We start from the raw sequence: 19209 nt of genomic DNA, 5'->3' as shown, positions 1-19209 counted from the left end.
CATCTATCATTCATAGTTTGCAGGTTAGGGAAAGTCTTGTATATCTGTATGCTTTATACTCCAGCCTTTTTTTTTTTTTTTTTATACTCCACCCTTAGGTTATCGGGTCCGCCACTGTAGCTAGCATTTTATTTCGACGGACTTTGTGAACACTCTGGATTCATGAGCGTGGTGCAGGGGATGGAGGGAAGTTGATGGGTAAGTCCGTATCAGACTGTTTCCAGGGGGAAAAGGGAAAATAGATGGGTATGTTGGGGGAAGCTTACAGGGTCCTGCATTTGAACATAAGCTCTAAAAGCACTCCCTCGTTTGCAGTGACCCTTATCCCAATCTGTTTCTTTGGGGTTCTGTACAGATTGCCTAACACACATCCAGTGTCCTCTCCAAGACCTAGGTCAAACTCACGTTCTCCAAAAGCTTTCGCAGATTGCCTCCATCCCACATAGGTTACTTCTTTGATTGAATTTTTCCTACTCAGGCATAATGCTATGTTTAAGAGGCTCATAATCCCCATTTGCTTCTTAGGTTTATGTGCCTTGTCTACCAACTAGATGACAAGTGTTTGAAGAACCAAGGCAGTGTAACTTCTTTTATATACCTCGTGCTTTGTTGTGGAGGCAGAATAAGCTTAATAAAGATTTTTAAAAACAAATTAAGATGGTAATACATCAAGGGAGGCTAATATTATTAATTTTTCTTTCCATACATCAAAGACATGAATGTCTTTTGGTGGGGAGATTGCACAACCCAGAGATACCGAGGTCTTTAATCTCTATAGAGCCTCTCCTAGTGCAGTACCTGGATAGGAAGAAGCTTCTTGTCACCTGAGCACTGGCCACGTCAATGTCATTGCACACAGTCCCTTTTACCTGCCTCTGCCCCACTGCTTTTCCAATTTCTAGTCTATGAGGATGTAAGAACTTGGAAGAATTGGGCATTCAGGATTTTCCATAAAAATTTTTCTATTGGGAGAAAAAAGAAAAATGGTAACATAAACTTTCCAATATTTTAAGTGTGTGTTAGGCCCAGTGCCTTAAGGTGTGTGTCAGTTGCAAAAGCAAAACCCCACTGTCCATGTATTGCTCCTTTTCGTCCATCCAGTGAAATACGTGGTAAGTCATTTGTGGCTGTTATTAGGATCCAAGGTGGTTGGTAATGCTCATGATTTACTTCTCCTTCTACAAACTGGCCTTTCACCTGAGATTACCAAAAGGGACCTAAACTCAAAATAAGGTGATTATTCCCAAAGTTATTCTAAAAAGTGACATGAAGTTTGTAAGTTCTTTTAACAACTTGATAAAACCCTGGAGAAATAATTCCGTTTCCTCTGATCTTCCCACATGTGTGACATACTCACAGTTTCTCTTTCCCAACGTTCAATTAGAATGACTAATAATGTCTAGAATTTTATCTTTTGGGTTCTCCTAACTGCTTTGCATAGCAACAACTTAGGATATAACAAATACTGGACGGTGTTATGTTAGAGGAGAAGGTACTATGCAGCTAATGTTGTAATTGCATCTAAATTATTTTTCAAAAATGAAAATATGGAAATGCTTTTTGTTTCAAAATAGAAGTGGTTTTTAATATTTCTACACAGCATCAGACCTGCTGTAAACATCTCATTGTCCCCAAACAAGTATTTTACAGCCCAACTTAGTCATTATTAATTGTGACTAAAAATCACTATAAATTATCATTATTAATTAATTAATGTCTACCTCTCTGGGGGATGAATAATAAGCGTGATAATTTCCATTTTATGGATGAGAACCAGTCTAAAAGAGAGCCTGGAGAGACTTCATGAAGAGGCCACAGGGAGAGACCTCACAGACAGAGGCCTTGAGACTAGTAGGGGGAGAGCGGCCCAGCTATCCCAGCAGCCCCTGTGAGCGCCACCTTCCAGCCATCCCCACCAAGCAGCCAGATATGTAAGGTAGCCATCTTGTATATTTTGACCCCTGATGGCTGCAGCCGCAGCCCAAATCACATGGGGCAGAACTGCCAAGATGGGTCCAGTCAGACTAGTGAGAGATGACAAAATGGTGGTTACTTTGAGCGCTAAGTTTTGGGACGGTTTATTCTACAAAAATAGATAGCCTAAACAGTGACTGTCTATTCCATGTGATTTAGAAAGCCATGGTGTCTACGGAGTTACTGGGTGCCACGTTTCCAGGGAAGGAGGTGCTGAAAGGGGAAGTTGCTGGAGGAAGGTTTAGGAGGAGATTGGGACCATGGAGAGAAGCGGTGAAAGCAAACTTGAACTGCTTGCCCATTGGACCCGGGGCCAGTCCTAACAGGGACAGCTGCATTGGGGCCAGCAGCCCACTGCTCTGCTTTACGGGTATTAGGTTTCCCTCAGGTGAGCCTGTGTTTTCAAACAATGTGCCTGTCCTCTAGAGCCAGCTAGAATGAAACCAAGGTCACACAAGGTTCAGTTCTCCCGTGGTCGTTTCGGCCCTGTTACAGGTCCCAGGGGAGACCAGGCCATATTCACAAGTCCGCTGAGACTACTGACAATGTGCTTACTTGAGTCCTTACTCGTGGCGGGCCAGGAAAATCATTGCCATGTAGGCAGGACAGGGTATTTTAAGCTCACATCGTTTCATATGATAAGGCTGTTACTCTCTGCATGGTCAGGGAAAACAAACCATTTAAAAATCTTGCTTGTTTCCTTTGCTCTTAAGTCACCGTTTTTTAAAGGAAAAACGTAGGTGTGAACGCTATCTGTGTCTAACCAGTCACCAGCCGGCCAGCCCCATGTGTTTCGCGGTAGAACTGTGCTCCATCGGTGTGAACGCCATCTGTGTCTAACCAGTCACCAGCTGGCCAGCCCCATGTGTTTCGCGGTAGAACTGTGCTCCATCGGTGTGAATGCCATCTGTGTCTAACCAGTCACCAGCCGGCCAGCCCCATGTGTTTCGCGGTAGAACTGTGCTCCATCGGTGTGAACGCTATCTGTGTCTAACCAGTCACCAGCCGGCCAGCCCCATGTGTTTCGCGGTAGAACTGTGCTCCGTCGGTGTGAACGCCATCTGTGTCTAACCAGTCACCAGCCGGCCAGCCCCATGTGTTTCGCGGTAGAACTGTGCTCCGTCGGTGTGAACGCTATCTGTGTCTAACCAGTCACCAGCCGGCCAGCCCCATGTGTTTCGCGGTAGAACTGTGCTCCGTCGGTGTGAACGCCATCTGTGTCTAACCAGTCACCAGCCGGCCAGCCCCATGTGTTTCGCGGTAGAACTGTGCTCCGTCGGTGTGAACGCCATCTGTGTCTAACCAGTCACCAGCTGGCCAGCCCCATGTGTTTCGCGGTAGAACTGTGCTCCGTCGGGTTTTCAGTGGAGTAACTTTTTAGAAGCAGATCGCCAGGCCTTCCTTCTGAAGTGCCTCTGGGTGGATCTAAACTGTAGCCGAGTGCTCGACAATTCACACCACCCAGGAACATCTAGGTCTGTAACTACTTTACGATGAATGGTAGTATCTCTTTTATTAATGTGTATAGCATTTAAAAGAGATATAATAAAACGTGTTAACCACAAAAATATTACTTTAAGCACTTTTAATCATTGTGAAAGATAAGCTATTTTCTTGTTGGTTCTTGATATTTATCCATGCATATTCAAATTAATGTAGAAATAATAGCCATTGTCTCATTTAATGGTAGCAAGGTGTTACATTAATTAAAGTTTCTATACAAAATTTTATTTCCTAATAGAAAAATATTAGAAAATTGTTAACACTTAAAATAGCTATAAAATACATTGCCAACTCTAAATGGTTTATAACCTTAAAGAGTCCCCGCTGTCTTTTTGAATATCTAATTCTAGTAAATATCACAGCCAAAGAGCTCCAGGCGAAGTGCAATACTTTGATTCCACGTTTTAGGAATGATGCGGATAAACCGGGAAATGATGGGCGGATTGAAAAAGTTCTTCATGTGTCCTTTGGTATTACTATTTCCTTCAAAAATCTGAAAGCAAAAGATGAGAAAATCTTTAATGATACCACAATGGGTACAAAAAGCTTGCAAATAATTTTTTCTTTATCCTTTTGGTTCAAATCGAGGGTATCAAACAACACATACAACAATGCCACAAAATCACCCCCAAATCAGCTATGAAATCAAATGCCAGACAGCCTCTTTAGGATCACATCACCACAGATCTGAGCTGAACTAGGGACAAATAATGAAGTCTGACATGGTACTGAGGAGTAGCTGCAAACCCATCACTGCCCTTGCAGCTGTGTCATTTTGAGCAAGTTATTATATTCTCTGAGGCTCCATTTTCTCATTGGGGAAATGGAGAGTATCAAATTTTACCTCCCATAAGTTGTTATAAAAACTAAAAAGTGTGCATAAATATATGCCAAGCACCTAGTAAGTGCCAGATAGTGGGCACCAATAAATGGTTAGCTAGTGCTGACATCTGAAATAAAATCACCATGTGTTTTTATTTTTTAGGGCCTGTATCCCAAACTCAGTGGTGTACTTATGTTTCTTTTTCTTCATCCTCAGCAAATTCCCTAAGATTTACACAGCAGAAGGTAATTCACTGTTTGTTTTTTTGTTTTTAAAGTTTGAAAAGACTTATTATTTTATTGCGCTTTAGGTGAAAGTTTACAGCACAAACTAGTTTCTCATTCAAAAATTTACACACAAATTATTTGTGACATTGGTTGGAATCCCCACAATGTGTCAGGACTCTCTCATTTTCCCTTTATACCCTGGCTTCTCTGTGTCCATTCATCCAGTTTTCCTGCCCCTTCCTGCCTTCTCGTCTTTCTTTGCTTTTGGGCAAGTGTTGCCCATTTGGTCTCGTATACTTGATTGAACTAAGAAGCATGTTCTTAAGTGTGTTATTGTTTGTTTTATAGGCCTGTCTAATCTTTGGCTGAAAGGTGGACTTTGGGAATGGCTTCAGTTCTGTCGGAGTTAGCAGGATGTCCAGTGGCCACAGTTTTGGGGGTTCCTCCAGTCTCAGACCAGTCACTCTGGTCTTTTTTTGTGGATTTGAATTTTGTTCTACATTTTTCTCCCACTCTGTCGGGGACCCTGTATTGTGAAACCTGTCAGAGTGGTCAGTGGTGGTAGTCAGGCCCCATCTAGTTTTTCTGGGCTTAGGCTGGTGGAGGCTGTGGTTCATGTGGTCCGTTAGTCCTCTGGGTTAATATCTTCCTTGTGTCTTTTTTTTTCTTTTTCATTCTCCTCTGCTCTGGGCGAGATGGGACCAATAGATGTATCTCAGATGGCCATTCGCAAGCTTTTAAGAGCCCAGGTGCTACTCACCAAAGTAGTGTGTAGAACATTTTCTTTATGAGCTATGTTATGCCAATTAAGCTAGATGACCCCCAAGACCATGGTCCCCAGCCCATAGCCCCAGTAGCTAGTTCCTCCAGGTGCTTGGATGTGTTTAGGAAACTTCTATGGCTTTGCCTTGGTCCATTTGTGCTGACTTCCGGTATACTGTGTGTTGTTTTTCTCTTCACCAAAGTTAACGCTAATCTACTACCTAGTTAGTGATTGCCCCTCCCTCACTCTTTCCTCCCTCATAACCATCAAAGATTGTTTTTTTTTTTTTTCCCTGTGTAAGACCTTTCCTTGGGTTTTTATAATAGTGGTCTCCTATAATACTCGTCCTTTTGGGACTGATTTATTTCACTCAGCATAATGCTCTCCAGATTCATCCATGTTGTGAGATGTTTCATTATTGTTCTTTATCATTGTATAGTATTCCATTGTGTGTATGTACCATAATTTGTTTATCTGTTCCTCTGTTAATGGACACTTAGATTGTATCATCTTTTTGCTTGTGTATAGTGCTGCAATGAACATGGGTATGCATATGTCTATTCATGTGTCGGCTCTTATTTCTCTAGGATATGTTCCTAGGAGTGGGATTGCTGGATCATATGTGGTACTTCTATTTCTAGCTTTTTAAGGAGGCACCATATCATTTTCCATAGTGGTTATACCATTGTACATTCCCACCAGCAGTGCAGAAGAGTTCCAATCTCCCTGCAACCTCTCCAAAAATTGTTATTTTCTGTTTTTTTTATTAGTACCACTAATGCTGGGGTAAGATGGTATCTCAGTATAGTTTTGATTTTTATTTCTCTAACAGCTAATGTCTGTCAGGTTTTTATACTGTGGGGGCTTGCATGTTGCTGTGATACTGGAAGCTATGCCACTGGTATTCAGATACTAGCAGGGTCACCCATGGAGGACAGGTTTCAGCTGAGCTTCCAGACCAAGACAGACTAGGAAGAAGGACCCAGCAGTCTACTTCTGAAAAGAATTAGCCAGTGAAAACCTTATGAATAGCAGCGGAACATTGTCTGATATAGTGCTGGAAGATGAGCCCCCCAGGTTGGAAGGCACTCAAAAGAGGGAAGTGCTGTCTCCTCAAAGTAGAGTCAATCTTAATGATGCAGATGGAGTCAAGCTTTCAGGGCCTTCATTTACTGATGTGGCATGGCTCAAAATGAGAAGAAACAGTAACAAACATCATTAATCAGAACCTGGAATGTATGAAGTATGGAATGCATGAAGTATGAATCCACGAAAACTAGAAATTGTCAAAAGTGAAATGGAATGCATACATCAATATCCCAGGCATTAGTGAGCTGAAATGGACCAGTACTGGCCATTTTGAATCAGACAATTATATGGTCTGCTACGCCGGAAACGACAACTTGAAGAGGAATGGTGTTACATTCATTGTCAAAAATAAGTGATCATGCAATCAGGAGGCATTGATAATTACTAGTGACTGGAATACAAAAGTTGGAAACAAAGAAGAAGGATAAGTAGTTGGAAAATATGGCTTTGGTGATAGAAACAATGCTGGAGATCGCGTGATAGAATTTTGCAAGACCAATGACTTCTTTATTGCAAATACCTTTTTTCACGAACATAAACAGTGACTAAACTCATGAACCTCACCAGATGGAATACAAAGGAATCAAATTGACTACAGCTTTGGAAAGAGGCAATGGAAAAGCTCAATATCATCAGTCAGAGCAAGGCCAGGGGCCAACCACAGAATGGACCATCAATTTCTCATATGCAAGTTCAAGTTGAAACTGAAGAAAATTAGAACAAGTCCACAAGAGCCAAAGTACAACCTTGAATATACTCCACCTGAATTTAGAGACCATCTCAAGAATAGATTTGACACGTTTAACACTAATGACCAAAGACCAGATGAGTTGTGGAATGACATCAAGGATATCTTACATGAAGCAAGAGGTCATTAAAAAGGCAGGAAAGAAAGAAAAGACCAAAGTGGATGTCAGAAGAGAATGTGAAACTTGCTCTTGAACGTCCAGTAGCTAAAGCAAAAGGAAGAAATGATGAAGTGAAAGAACTGAAGATTTCAAAGGGCAGCTGGAGAAGACAAAGGTATTATAATGACTTGTGCAAAGAGCTGGAGATAGAAAACCAAAAGGGAAGAACATACTCGACATTTCTCAAGCTGAAAAAACTGAAGAAAAAATTCAAGCCTCAAGCTGCAATAGTGAAGGATTCTGTGGGAAAAATACTAAACAATATAGGAAGCATCAAAAGAAGATGGGAGGAATGCACAGAGTCATTATACCAAAAAAATTGGTCGACGTTCAACCATTTCAAGAGGTAGCATATGATCAGGAACTGATGGTGCAGAAGGAAAAAGTCCAAGCTGCGCTGAAGGCATTGGCAAAAAACAAGTCTCCAGGGATTGACAGAGTATCAGTTGAGATATTTCAACAAACGGATGCAGCACTGGAAGTGCTCACTCCTCTTTGCCAATAAATTTGGAAGACAGCGACCTGGTCAACTGACTGGAAGAGATCCATATTTATGCCTATTCCCAAGAAAGGTGATCCCACAGAATGCGGAAATTATTGAACAATATCAATATCACATGCAAGCAAAATTTTGCTGAAGATGATTCAAAAGTGGCTGCAGCAGTATATCGACAGGGAACTGCCAGAAATTCAAGCTGGTTTCAGAAGAGGATATGGAACCAGGGATATCATTGCTCATGTCAGATGGATCTTGGCTGAAAGTAGAGAATACCAGAAAGATGTTTACCTGTGTTTTATTGACTATGCAATGGCATTCAACTGTGTGAATCATAACAAATTATGGATAACATTGTGAAGAACGGGAATTTCAGAACACTTACCTTCACTCAGGAGGAACCTGTACATAGATCGAGAGGCAGTTGTTCGGACAGAACAAGGGGATATTGGGTGGTTTAAAGTCAGGAAAGGTATGCGTCAGGGTTGTATCCTTTCACCATACCTAGTCAACCTGTATGCCGAGCAAATAATCTGAGAAGCTGGACTATATGAAGAAGAACCGGGCATCAGGATTGGAGGAAGACTCATTAACAACTTGTGTTATGCAGATGACACAGCCTTGCTTGCTGAAAGTGAAGAGGACTTGAAGCACTTACTAATGAAGATCAAAGATCACAGCTTTCAGTAGGGATTGCACCTCACATGAGGAAAACAAAAATCCTCACAACTGGACCAATGAGCAACATCACGATAAATGGAGAAAACATTGAAGTTGTCAAGGATTCCATTTTACTTGGATCCACAGTCAATACCCATGGAAGCAGAGGTTACAAAATCAAAAGACGCATTGTATTGGGCAAATCTGCTCCAAAGGACCTCTTTAAAGTATGAAAAGCAAAGATGTCACCTTGAAGACTAAGGTGTGCCTGACCAAAGCCATGGTATTTTCAGTTGCATCATATGCATGTGAAAGCTGGACAATGAATGAGGAAGACAGAAGAACTGACGCCTTTGAATTGTGGTATTGGTGAAGAATATTGAATATACCATGGACTGCCAAAAGAACGAACAAATCTGACTTGGAAGAAGTACAACCAGAATGCTCCTTAGAAGTAAGGATGGCAAGAATACGTCTCACATACTTTGGACATGTCATCAGGAGAGATCAGTCCCTGGAGAAGGTTGTCGAGCTAGGTAAAGTAGAGGGTCAACGCAAAAGAGGAAGACCTTCAATGAGATGGACTGACACAGTGACTGCAACAAGGGGCTCACGCATAACAAGGACTGTGGGCATGGCACAAGACCGGGCAGTCTTTCATTCTGTTGTACACAGGGTCGCAGTGGGTTGGAACCAACTGCACGGCACCTAACAACAACAATGGGTAATGACTGTAAGCATTTCCTCATATATCTGTTAGCCACCTGAATGTCTTCTTTGGTGGAGTGTCTGTTCATATTTGCCCATTTGTTAATTGAATTATCTGTCTTTTCGTTGTTGGGCTGTTGAAGTATTTTGTAGATTTTAGAGATTAGACCCTTGTCGGATATGTCATAGCCAAAAATATTTTCCCAGTCTGTAGGTTGTCTTTTTACTCTTTTGGTGAAGTCTTCTGATGAGCACAAGTGTTTAATTTTTAGGAGCTCCCAGTTTCTAGTTTATCTTCTGGTGTTTGTGCATTGTTAGTTATGGTTTGTATTGTATTTATTCCATGTATTAGGACCCCTAGCATTGTCCCTATTTTTTTCTTCCACCATCTTTATCATTTTAGATTTTATATTTAGGTCTTTGATCCATTTTGAGTTAATTTTTGTGTATGGTGGGTGAGGTATGGCTCTTGTGTCACTTTTTTTTACAGATAGATATCCACTTTTTCCAGCACCATTTGTTAAAGAAACTGTCTTTTCCCCCATTTAGTGGACTTTGGGTCTTTGTCAAACATCAGCTAATTGATGGATTTATGTTTGGGTTCTCGATTCTGTTCCATTGGTCTATGTGTCTGTTGTTGCACCAGTACCAGGCTGTTTTGACTACTGTGGCTGTCTAGTAGGTTCCGAGCTCATGTAGTGTGAGACCTCCTACTTTGTTCTTTCTCTTCAATAATGCTTTGCTTATCAGGGGCCTCTGTCCTTTCCGAGTAAAGCTGGTGATTGGTTTTCCGTCTTGTTTAAGAATACTGTTGGTATTTGGATCAGGGTTGCATTATATCTGTAGATTGCTTTGGTAGAATTGACATTTTCACGATGTTGAATCTTCCTATCCATGAGCATGGTATGTTTTTCCATTTATGTAGGTTTCTTTTGCTTTTTTTTGAGATAGTGTTTTGTAATTTTCTTTGTATCATCTTTTATGTCCCTGGTTAGGTTTATTCCTAAGTATTTTATCTTTTGGGGGGTCTTTGTGAATGGTATCTGTTTTCCTGATTTCCTTTTGAAGTTTTCTTTGTCAGTGTATGGGAGTCTAAGTGTTGATCTTGTGTCCTAATTCTCTGCTGAATCTTTATATTAGTTCCATTAGTTTTCTTGTGCCACCTTTGGGGTTCTCTATGTATAGTATCTTATCACCTGCAAATAGGGATAGTTTTACTTCTTTCTAATTTGGATGCCTTCCCAGCCCTTTTTTTTTTCTTCCCTTATCGCTCTAGCTAGGACTTCCAGCACAAGGTGAGATAGGAATGATGATAGAGGGCATCCTTCTCTTATACCCATTCTCAGAAGGAATGCTTTCAGCCTCTCTCTGTTGAGAATGACGTTGGCTGTTGGCTTTGTATAAATGCTTGTTATTATGTTCAGGAATTTCCCTTTTATTCCAATTCTGCTGAAAGTTTTTATCAGGAATGGGTGTTGGACTACTATCTGTTTTTCACAATAATTATGATGCTTATCCTGCTATGGAGTCCTGATGACACAGTGGTTAAGAGCTGGGCTGCTAACCAAAAGGTAGGCAGTTCAAATCTACCAGCCACTCCTTGGAAACCCTGTGGGGCAGTTCTACTTTGTCCTATAGGGTCACTGTGAGTCAGAATTGACTTGATGGCAACAGGTACAGGTACCCGCTATGAAGACCTCCTGGTCTAGTGAAAAGTGCAACAAACTAAAGCAACCAAACAAAAACAGCCCAAGGATTTAAAAGAGAGAAATAGGTTCAAATTCATTACCTGAGGTAAGTGATGGGCATGTGGTGAACACTCCCAACCTAACCCACTGCCACCCAGTCGACTCACAGGGACTCTATAGGACAGTGTAGTACTGCCCCATAGAGTTTCCAAGGAGCACCTGGCAGATTCAAATCGCAGACCTCTTGGTTAGCAGCTGTAGCACTTAACCACTATGCTACCAGGGTTTCCAGTGAGCACTCAGTAAACATTATTTCTCTCCTCCTGTGCTGTTCCTCTGACTGCCTTCATTCCAGCTCCCATTCCTAGAATATTAGACCCCTCTCCCCAGCTTTGCCTCTGACAGGATTTCTAAACCATATCACTAGTAAGTGGGAGAATTTAGGCATGTAATGGAAGCCCAGCCTTCCCATCAGTAAGGATACCAATTGTTTTCTGCTTAATAACTATATAACAGGAAGATGTTATGGCCTTGAGTATTTGATTATTCATAAATGACAAGTATATTAAAAGTAATGCTAATATGGTATTATTTCACGGTGGGAAGTTTTCTGCACTCCTTTACCATCTTTTGCAATCAGAGCTAATTAAGCCTTCCACCATCCCTGGTGTTTATTCAATGTCACAAACGGCTTAGTCAAAGCAGAAGGGGATGTGCTTTGGTCCCTGTTCCAAGACCAGGTGCCTGCAGAGCTAGGATGTAGAAGACTAAAAGATGTGGCGCTTGCCAGTGTATTTTTGTCAAATGTGAGGTGTCATTATTCTCATCACAGCACAGTTTTCAAGTTGCCTTCCCTTTGCCAAGATGCCACCCTGTACCTTGTCCACCACACCGGATTTCACCCTGTAAGGCTTCCATTCCACTCCCTGGTCACTGTAGTGGATGGCGTAGCTCTTCACATACATTTCAGAGGACAGGGACTTGCAGCCCTGTGTCACAATCGCAGTTATCTTCTTGATTTTCAGCAGATCGATCTGTAGCCACTGTTTGTTGTTGTTTGCCTATATAAAAAAAAAAAAAAAAAGATAAAAACACGTGGAAGGCAGATGCTAAAACCTTGCTTTTTTTAGACCAACATACTCAGAATTGCCCAGAGCTTAAAGGGATTTCTTTACTGCCTCATCACTTAGGATTCACTGTCTCCCCAAAGCCTTCTCTGATCTCTTCTTGTTTGCTGCATGTGGATAATTTTTTTGGCATACTTACCACACATTGTATGATGATTAGTTTTTTTACTGGTTTATATCTCCGACTCTTTGAAGGAAGAAGCTTATTAATTCTGATGCCCTGGTATCCACCACAGTGTGTGGTGTATGGTGGTGGTCAATAAGTATTGGCTGAATGAACGAATGAATGAACGAATAAAGGAATTTTACTTAAAAAATATTAAATTGCTAGCTTATCTGTAAATATTGTTTTCTTAAGTGAGTTCATTTAAATATTATGAGGCTATTACTGAAGGGAAAGAATTGGATGTCATCCCTCTCTTCAACTTTTTATTTCAGGAAATTTTTGAAACATATGCAAAAATACAGAGAATGGTATAATGAACCCTGTGTGCCTGTCACAGCCTCAATAATCATCAAAGAAATACATAATCTTGTCTCATCTTTACTCTCACTCTCTCCCCCCTCTGAAATTATTTTGAAGGAAATCATATACATGGTATTATTTCATCTAAAAATAATTCTGCTTTCTTAAGCCCTCTCCCAGTTCAATTACTAAATGTACACAAATACTATACCACACACTTTTAGCCTTTTAAGAGTCCTGGGGATGGTTAAGTGCTCAGCTGCTGACTGAAATGTTGGCAGTTCAAACCCACCAGCAACTCCATGAAAGAAAAGACCTGGCAATCTGCTGCTGTAAAGATGACAGCTCAGGAGACCCTATGGGGCAGTTCTACTCTGTCACATGGGGTCGCTATGAGTTGGAATCGACTTGATGGCACACAACAGTAGTCTTGCATATGTATTTACTTTCAGGCGCTTGGGCCTGCAATGGTATGGCCTGGCTAACAAATATACTGAAACACTGTGCCTACTGACAGCGTTCTTGAAAAGTAGTACAATTTCTTCTTTGCTGATATTTCAAAGAAATATAATATTCAAGACAGCTGATAAAGCCACACCTAAGGCTTGATACATTGCACAGTAACTGTCATGTCTGTGGCCTAACGAGATGCCTTAGAATTGATCTAATCACATGTCTGGCGATATGCACTTGGAGAGAGAGGGTCAGGAAGACTAACCGAGTTTTGGGGTTATCCGAGAGGAAGTTTCACTTTGGAAGATTTCTCATGCCCCATAGTCACATTCGGTTCTGTATGCAATAATGAATATCAATGTGTTCCCTCAACGTCACTCATATGTGTGTATGTGTATGTCTGTATACGCATATATGCATGTGTGTGTGTATGTATATACTGACGTGCTTTATGTATTTTAAAAACGAATTTAAATGATCGTATTTTGAGCCTTTTTTGTTAATTTTGTAACACCCTCTAATGAAGTCTGGGTGGTATCTTAGTATCTTTTCAAATAAAGGTCAGACCAGAGGTACAAAATGAAGGTACCTAGAAGATTTTTGTAGGCTAGCAGAGGTGGAGACATGTTAGTCACGGAGAGATGGATATCTGCGTGTGTGCCTGCCTATGTCTGGCTTAGACTTTCAGCCTCTCCAGGAAGAACCGATTAAGGGCATTTCATGCCAATGGAAGGTTAACTGAAATATTTCTAACCTAGAATTCCAAATTTTAAAATGACAGTGTTAAAAATGAAAATTAGCACTTCATCTTTGAAGTCTTTCTCACAAAGACAAAGCGTAAGTTACATATACAACAAGAAGCATAACATGCCATAAAATGAAGGGTGAATGGCAAGGCCACACCATGAGCAGGTCTAAAGGGCCATCTGGGAAAGAATTGGATGGCATCCTCTCTATTTAGCTTTTTGTTATTGTTTATATTATTATATAAACTATATAATATAACACATTCTTTCTTTTATTATTTTAACTTTTCTGGGGCTCAGTTTCCCTCTCTGCAAAGTTGCAAAATGAGGTGTTTGGGCTGCCTGAAATGGTGGAAGGAGCACTGGCCTGTTTAGTAGAAGAACGGGGTTCCAGTCCTGATTCTGCCCCCATATTACACTAAAGTTTGTTAATCTCCCATGTGTTTACACATGAAAGTACAAGTCTGGACTAGCTGTTTGGCAAAACCTCTTGCCACTCTAACATTCTGTGATTTTGTGATGTGTCAGAAAGGAATTTTAAAGCACAGACATCAGTTCCCAAGACTACTGGGGAGTGAGGCCCAAGCTCTTCCATGTACTCCACTAGCACCATGATTCTCTTTCTTTCAGTGGCTTAATTTAAGGACAGGACCTTGGATTCTATAGACAGTCCAGAGAATCGGTGTGTAGGTATTTACATTTGCCGTTCTGATTTCTCAGGTCAGTTGAAGAGTAAAGCAAAAATGAGTCAACTTTTAATAATTTTACTTGGATCCATAATCAACACCCATGGAAACAGCAGTCAAGAATTCAGACTATGACAACTAGATGGTGCCTGGCTACCACCACTGACTGCTCTGACAGGGATCACGATAGAGGGTCCCAGACAGAACTGGAGAAAAATGTAGAACAAAATTCTAACTCAAAAAGAAAGACTAGACTTGCTGGCCTGACAGGGTCTGGAGAAACCCTGAGAATATGGCCCCGGACACCCTTTCAGCTCAGTAATGATGTCACTCCTGAGGTTCACCCTTCAGCCAAACAGTGGACAAGCCCTTAAGACAAGACGAGTCTAAAGGGGCACAACAGCCCTGGGGCAGGGACTACAAGACAGGAGGGGACAGGAAAGCTGGTAATAGGGAACCCAAGGTTGAGATGGGAGAGTGCTGACATGTCGTGGGGTTGTTAACCAACGTCATAAAACAACATGTGTACTAACTGCTTAATGAGAAACTAGTTTGTTCTGTAAACCTTCATCTAAAGTACAGTAAAAAAAGAAATCAAACAACGTATTACCCTGAGCAAATCTGCTGCAAAAACCCAGAAAAAACCCGTTGCCGTTGAGTTGATTCAACTCATAGCGACCCTATAGGACAGAGTAGAACTGTCCCATAAGGCTTCCGAGGAGCGCCTGGTGGATTCAAACTGCTGCCCTTTTGCTTAGCAGCCGTAGCTCTTAACTGCTATGCTACCAGGGTTTCCTAAAGACCTCTTTAAAGTGTTCAAAAGCATAGATGTCACTTTAAGGACTAAGGTGCACCTGACCCAAGCCGTGGTTTTTTCAATAACCTCGTATGCATGGGAAAGCTGGACAGTGAATAAGGAAGACTGAAGAAGAATCGATGCCTTTGAATTATGGTGTTGGCAAAGAATATTGAATATGCCATGGACTACCAGAGGAACAAACAAATCTATCTTGGAAGAAGTACAGCCAGAATGTTCCTTAGAAGCAAGGATGGCAACACTTTGTCTCATGTAATTTGGACATACTATCAGGAGGTGGAAACCCTGATGGCATAGTGATTTAAGTGCTAGGGCTGCTAACCAAAAGGTCAGCAGTTTGAATCCACCAAGCACTCCTTGGAAACTCTATGGGGCAGTTCTACTCTGTCCTATAAGGTCGCTATAAGTTGGAATCGACTTGACAGCAATGGGTAATGGGTAATGGAGGTACCAGTCTCTGGAGGAGGACATCATGCTTGGTGAAGTAGAGGGTCAGCGAAAAAGAGGAAGACCCTCAATGAGATGGATTGACACAGTGGCTGCAACAATGGGCTCAAACACAGCAACAATTGTGAGGATGGCTCAGGACCAGGCAGTGTTTCATTCTGTCGTACATAGGGTCGCCGTGAGTTGGAATCAACTTGATGGCATCCAACAACAACATTAATAATTACCCTAAAATTAAGTCACCTGAATTACTTGATGGGCAAATATTAGGGACAATAAAACCCTTTGGAAGGTGTTTATTAAACTTAGACTGCTGATTTATAACCGTGGTTTTATAGAATTTTACTATGCCTCAAATCGTCTCAAGGGATGTCACAAATCTCTTAAAAAAAAAAAGGAATGAATGAATTTAAATGGAGTTCTTAAGAAAACAGAAAATATGTTAAATGGGGAGGAAGAAATTACAACTCTAAATCATTTGTTTATCACTAACATAAATTGTCTGAATCAGAAGTCGGTAAATTACCACCCACAGGTCAAATCTAGTCAGCTATATATTTTTATAAATAAAGTTTTATTGGAACACAGCCCATGCTCATTCGTTTACATATAGTTTATGACTGCTTTCCTGCTATGATGGCAGAATTGAATAGTTATGACAGAGAATGTATGGCCCACAAAACCAAAAATATTTACTAACTGGCCCTTGTCAAACCCTGGTCTAAGTTAAGGCTAGCCCAAGAACCACAGAGATGATAAACGACTTTTCTCTCAGCCATAGATTAGCGCTAAAGCCGTCATGTCGGCAGTCATCCTAGATTTTGGAATCCAGAATCTTCATCTGCAGAAACAGGAGACAATCCACTCCCTGTAGGGTCGGGGGAACTCCATCACGGGGGATACTTCACCTTGGCTTGCCAGGCATTCACACGGCCCTGGGCATTGAGCCGGGCATAGGCGGGTTCCCAGTCATGGCCCCACCAAGATGTTTTAAACGAAGAAGCTGTGATTTGCTTGTTTTCTATCTTTCGACTCTCCATACCAAGTGGCGTGGAGCATCCTGTCAAAAGAAAAGTAATGTGATTAATTATGCACCACCTGTATTCCCTGCGTGGCATTTTGTAGGCAGAGGAGATAAGACACAATGTTACTACCAAGTAAAAACAAAAACAACCATCACAATGAATATGTATTGAATCCAAGTGCCAAAAACTGTTCACAAGCTTTACATGTATTAGTTATGCTCATTATTATCTCCACTTTACAAACGAGAAGTTGACAGAGCAGGAAGAAAAAGTAACTTGCCTAGAGTAAAGTAACACAGCTAGAAGAATTAGAGACAGAATTGGCACCCAGGCAGTCTGCCATCAAATGCATGTTGTAAACGTCTAACTCACTTCCCTCCTTAAGACAGTCATGACACCTTTGGTCTTTGCTTTGACATAGACAATGCTCTTAAGCTACCAATATATATGAAGACATGGTAGACGCTTGGTAGTCACCATTTAATATTTACTTTTTCAACCCTTTCAGAGTGATTCATGCTATGCATTCTTTGGAATTTTGCCAAGGCGTGAACTTGAACTTCACAGTGGCAAGAGTGATCTGTGAGTGTAAGAAGCATAGCTAGTGAGCAAGCCTAGCCTAGTGCCCTCTCCTGTGAACTTCGTTCTCTCTGGTAAATCATGCAGACATTTTCTTCAAGTGATAACACTGTATTTTCTCCGTGAAAACAAAAACGACACAATAAAAAAGGCAGCCTACTGCTAACGCAAAGTATATAAATACCAAGAAAGGGAAGAGATTTTTTTTTTTTTAAAGTAATGCTTCTTGTGCAGAAAATAGACAATTTAAATACATTAGTAGGGTTAATGATTATGCAGCTGCCTCAAGGAGTGCTGTATAAAATCTGCATTTTATGTGGGAAATGTTATACACCACTGCTCTCTGGGCATTGGCAAAATGCCCATCTCCGTACCACTCATGAATGCCAAGGGTACACTGTGCCATTCTCTGCCTCGGTAAGAAACTGATTCCAGAGTTCAGCTACTTTCTCTGCTGTGAGTTGTAGATTCTGTCCCCCACCCTGAGAGAAGGTGCTCCAGCTCCCCAGTAGATGTGCTACAGCCAGTTTCAGGTGTGCTTCCCTCCCCCATCCCTAGGCAGGCAGGTGGGGCCTGGGCCAGCCAACCCCGGGTCAATCGCTCATCCTTCTAGCCCAGAACACTAGACAGGTGTTCTTTTCTATATGTGCCTGGAAGTAAAAAATACTGGAAAGCACTTCTTTGTCAGAGAAGGACGACAGTTGACAAGGCTCTTAAACATCCTTGTCATATACCTGTATATAGTAGGATTTTACTGTAGCCATTTATGATTACCTGTATTTATTTATATCACAGGTCACATTACATTCCCTGAAAAACAGCAGCTTACACAGAAAAGATTTGGGTTCCTACAAAAGGTACAAATGTCAAGTACAATCATGGTTTCAGGAAGTTGGAAAGCAAATTTAGATTTCAAGTATCTTCCTTGAACATCTAATAAATGTCAGTAATGTTGCTAGCTACTTTATTACATTAAACTCTGAGTGACCTGGATCACTTTGGAAGATTCAAGCTTGATTTGATTCTCAGGTAGTTCCTACTGAAAATGGTCTGATGGAGGTAATTCCAAGCCAGGGCCCTTCCTTGGAGGGGAGAATAGTGTCCATACCACCCTGGCCTTGTTCACACAGCTAGTGCCCACCCTCTGGCTGGTTGAAATGATCTCGGTCTAGATCATAGTGAGAGTTTACCTGGGTGAAACCACTGTTTTGCAGAGCTTTTTCTAGCAGCCTAGGTTACTGCGGAAACCCTGGTGGCGCAGTGGTTGAGAGCTACAGCTGCTAATCAAAAGGTCAGCAGTTCAAATCCACCAGGTGCTCCTATCGGGCAGTTCTACTCAGTCCTATAGGGTTGCTATGAGTTGGAATTGACTTGACAGCAATGGGTTTGGTTTTGGGTTTAGGTCATTGAAGAGAAATAAAAATTCTGCCCACTCTCCCACATCTCACAAATCTTAATTCTCTGAGTGGCAGTAAGAAAGCCGCACGTCTTTGTTCCTTACCATTAACCTCACAACCTTGCAGCTCCATTCGAAGGGTAGGTCTGTTATGGACTGTGGTTGGAAAGACCCTAATGTATCTAGCCACAATCGGTGGGTCAAACTGGTTGTCTTTTACTGTAGAGGCATCTGAATTGCCAGCAAAATACTGGAAAAAAACAGGAAAGCTTAGTTATAAAACAATCCTCTCTAAAGTGATTTTATAATAAAATTTTTTATCTAACTTTAATATTGTAATATTAAGTTCTCATGTGACCTGACCAAATTAATTTGGTCTTAAAAAATAACTGGGGAGACTTCCATTTCTGGAGCAGTGCTGTATCCTATTCCTGCTGCTAAGTACAACTAAGTGCCCTGGACATGATATAGAAAATAAACATAAGAAGACTCAAGGAAAATAGATTGAATTGAATGAAAATTAACATACAACCCGTCAGAATTTCGGGACACTGCTGAACAGTGTGGAGAGGGAAACTTATAGCGCTGTATGCATATATTGGTAAAGAAGAAAAGTCTAAAATCAGTA

At 41.2% G+C, this 19209-nt stretch overlaps 1 protein-coding gene across 1 annotated transcript in view; it reads right to left on the bottom strand.

Moving 5' to 3' along the window:
• Nucleotides 1-3456: 3456 nt before the first annotated feature.
• The window catches only part of F5 (coagulation factor V), a 113094-nt gene continuing 97341 nt past the window's right edge, over nt 3457-19209 (bottom strand). Inside the window, exons 22-25 of the mRNA XM_064282970.1 lie at nt 18687-18831; nt 16490-16641; nt 11718-11900; nt 3457-3970 (exon numbers count right to left, since the gene is read on the bottom strand). Of these exons, the coding sequence (XP_064139040.1) occupies nt 3824-3970; nt 11718-11900; nt 16490-16641; nt 18687-18831 (627 nt within the window). The 3' untranslated portion in view covers nt 3457-3823. The remainder of the gene's footprint in view (nt 3971-11717; nt 11901-16489; nt 16642-18686; nt 18832-19209) is intronic.

The sequence above is a fragment of the Loxodonta africana genome, chromosome 3, assembly GCF_030014295.1.
Source record: "Loxodonta africana isolate mLoxAfr1 chromosome 3, mLoxAfr1.hap2, whole genome shotgun sequence".
NCBI classification, from domain to species: domain Eukaryota; kingdom Metazoa; phylum Chordata; class Mammalia; order Proboscidea; family Elephantidae; genus Loxodonta; species Loxodonta africana.
The sequence above is the reverse complement of the archived record's forward strand: the minus strand, read 5'-3'. Positions and strand labels throughout refer to the sequence as shown.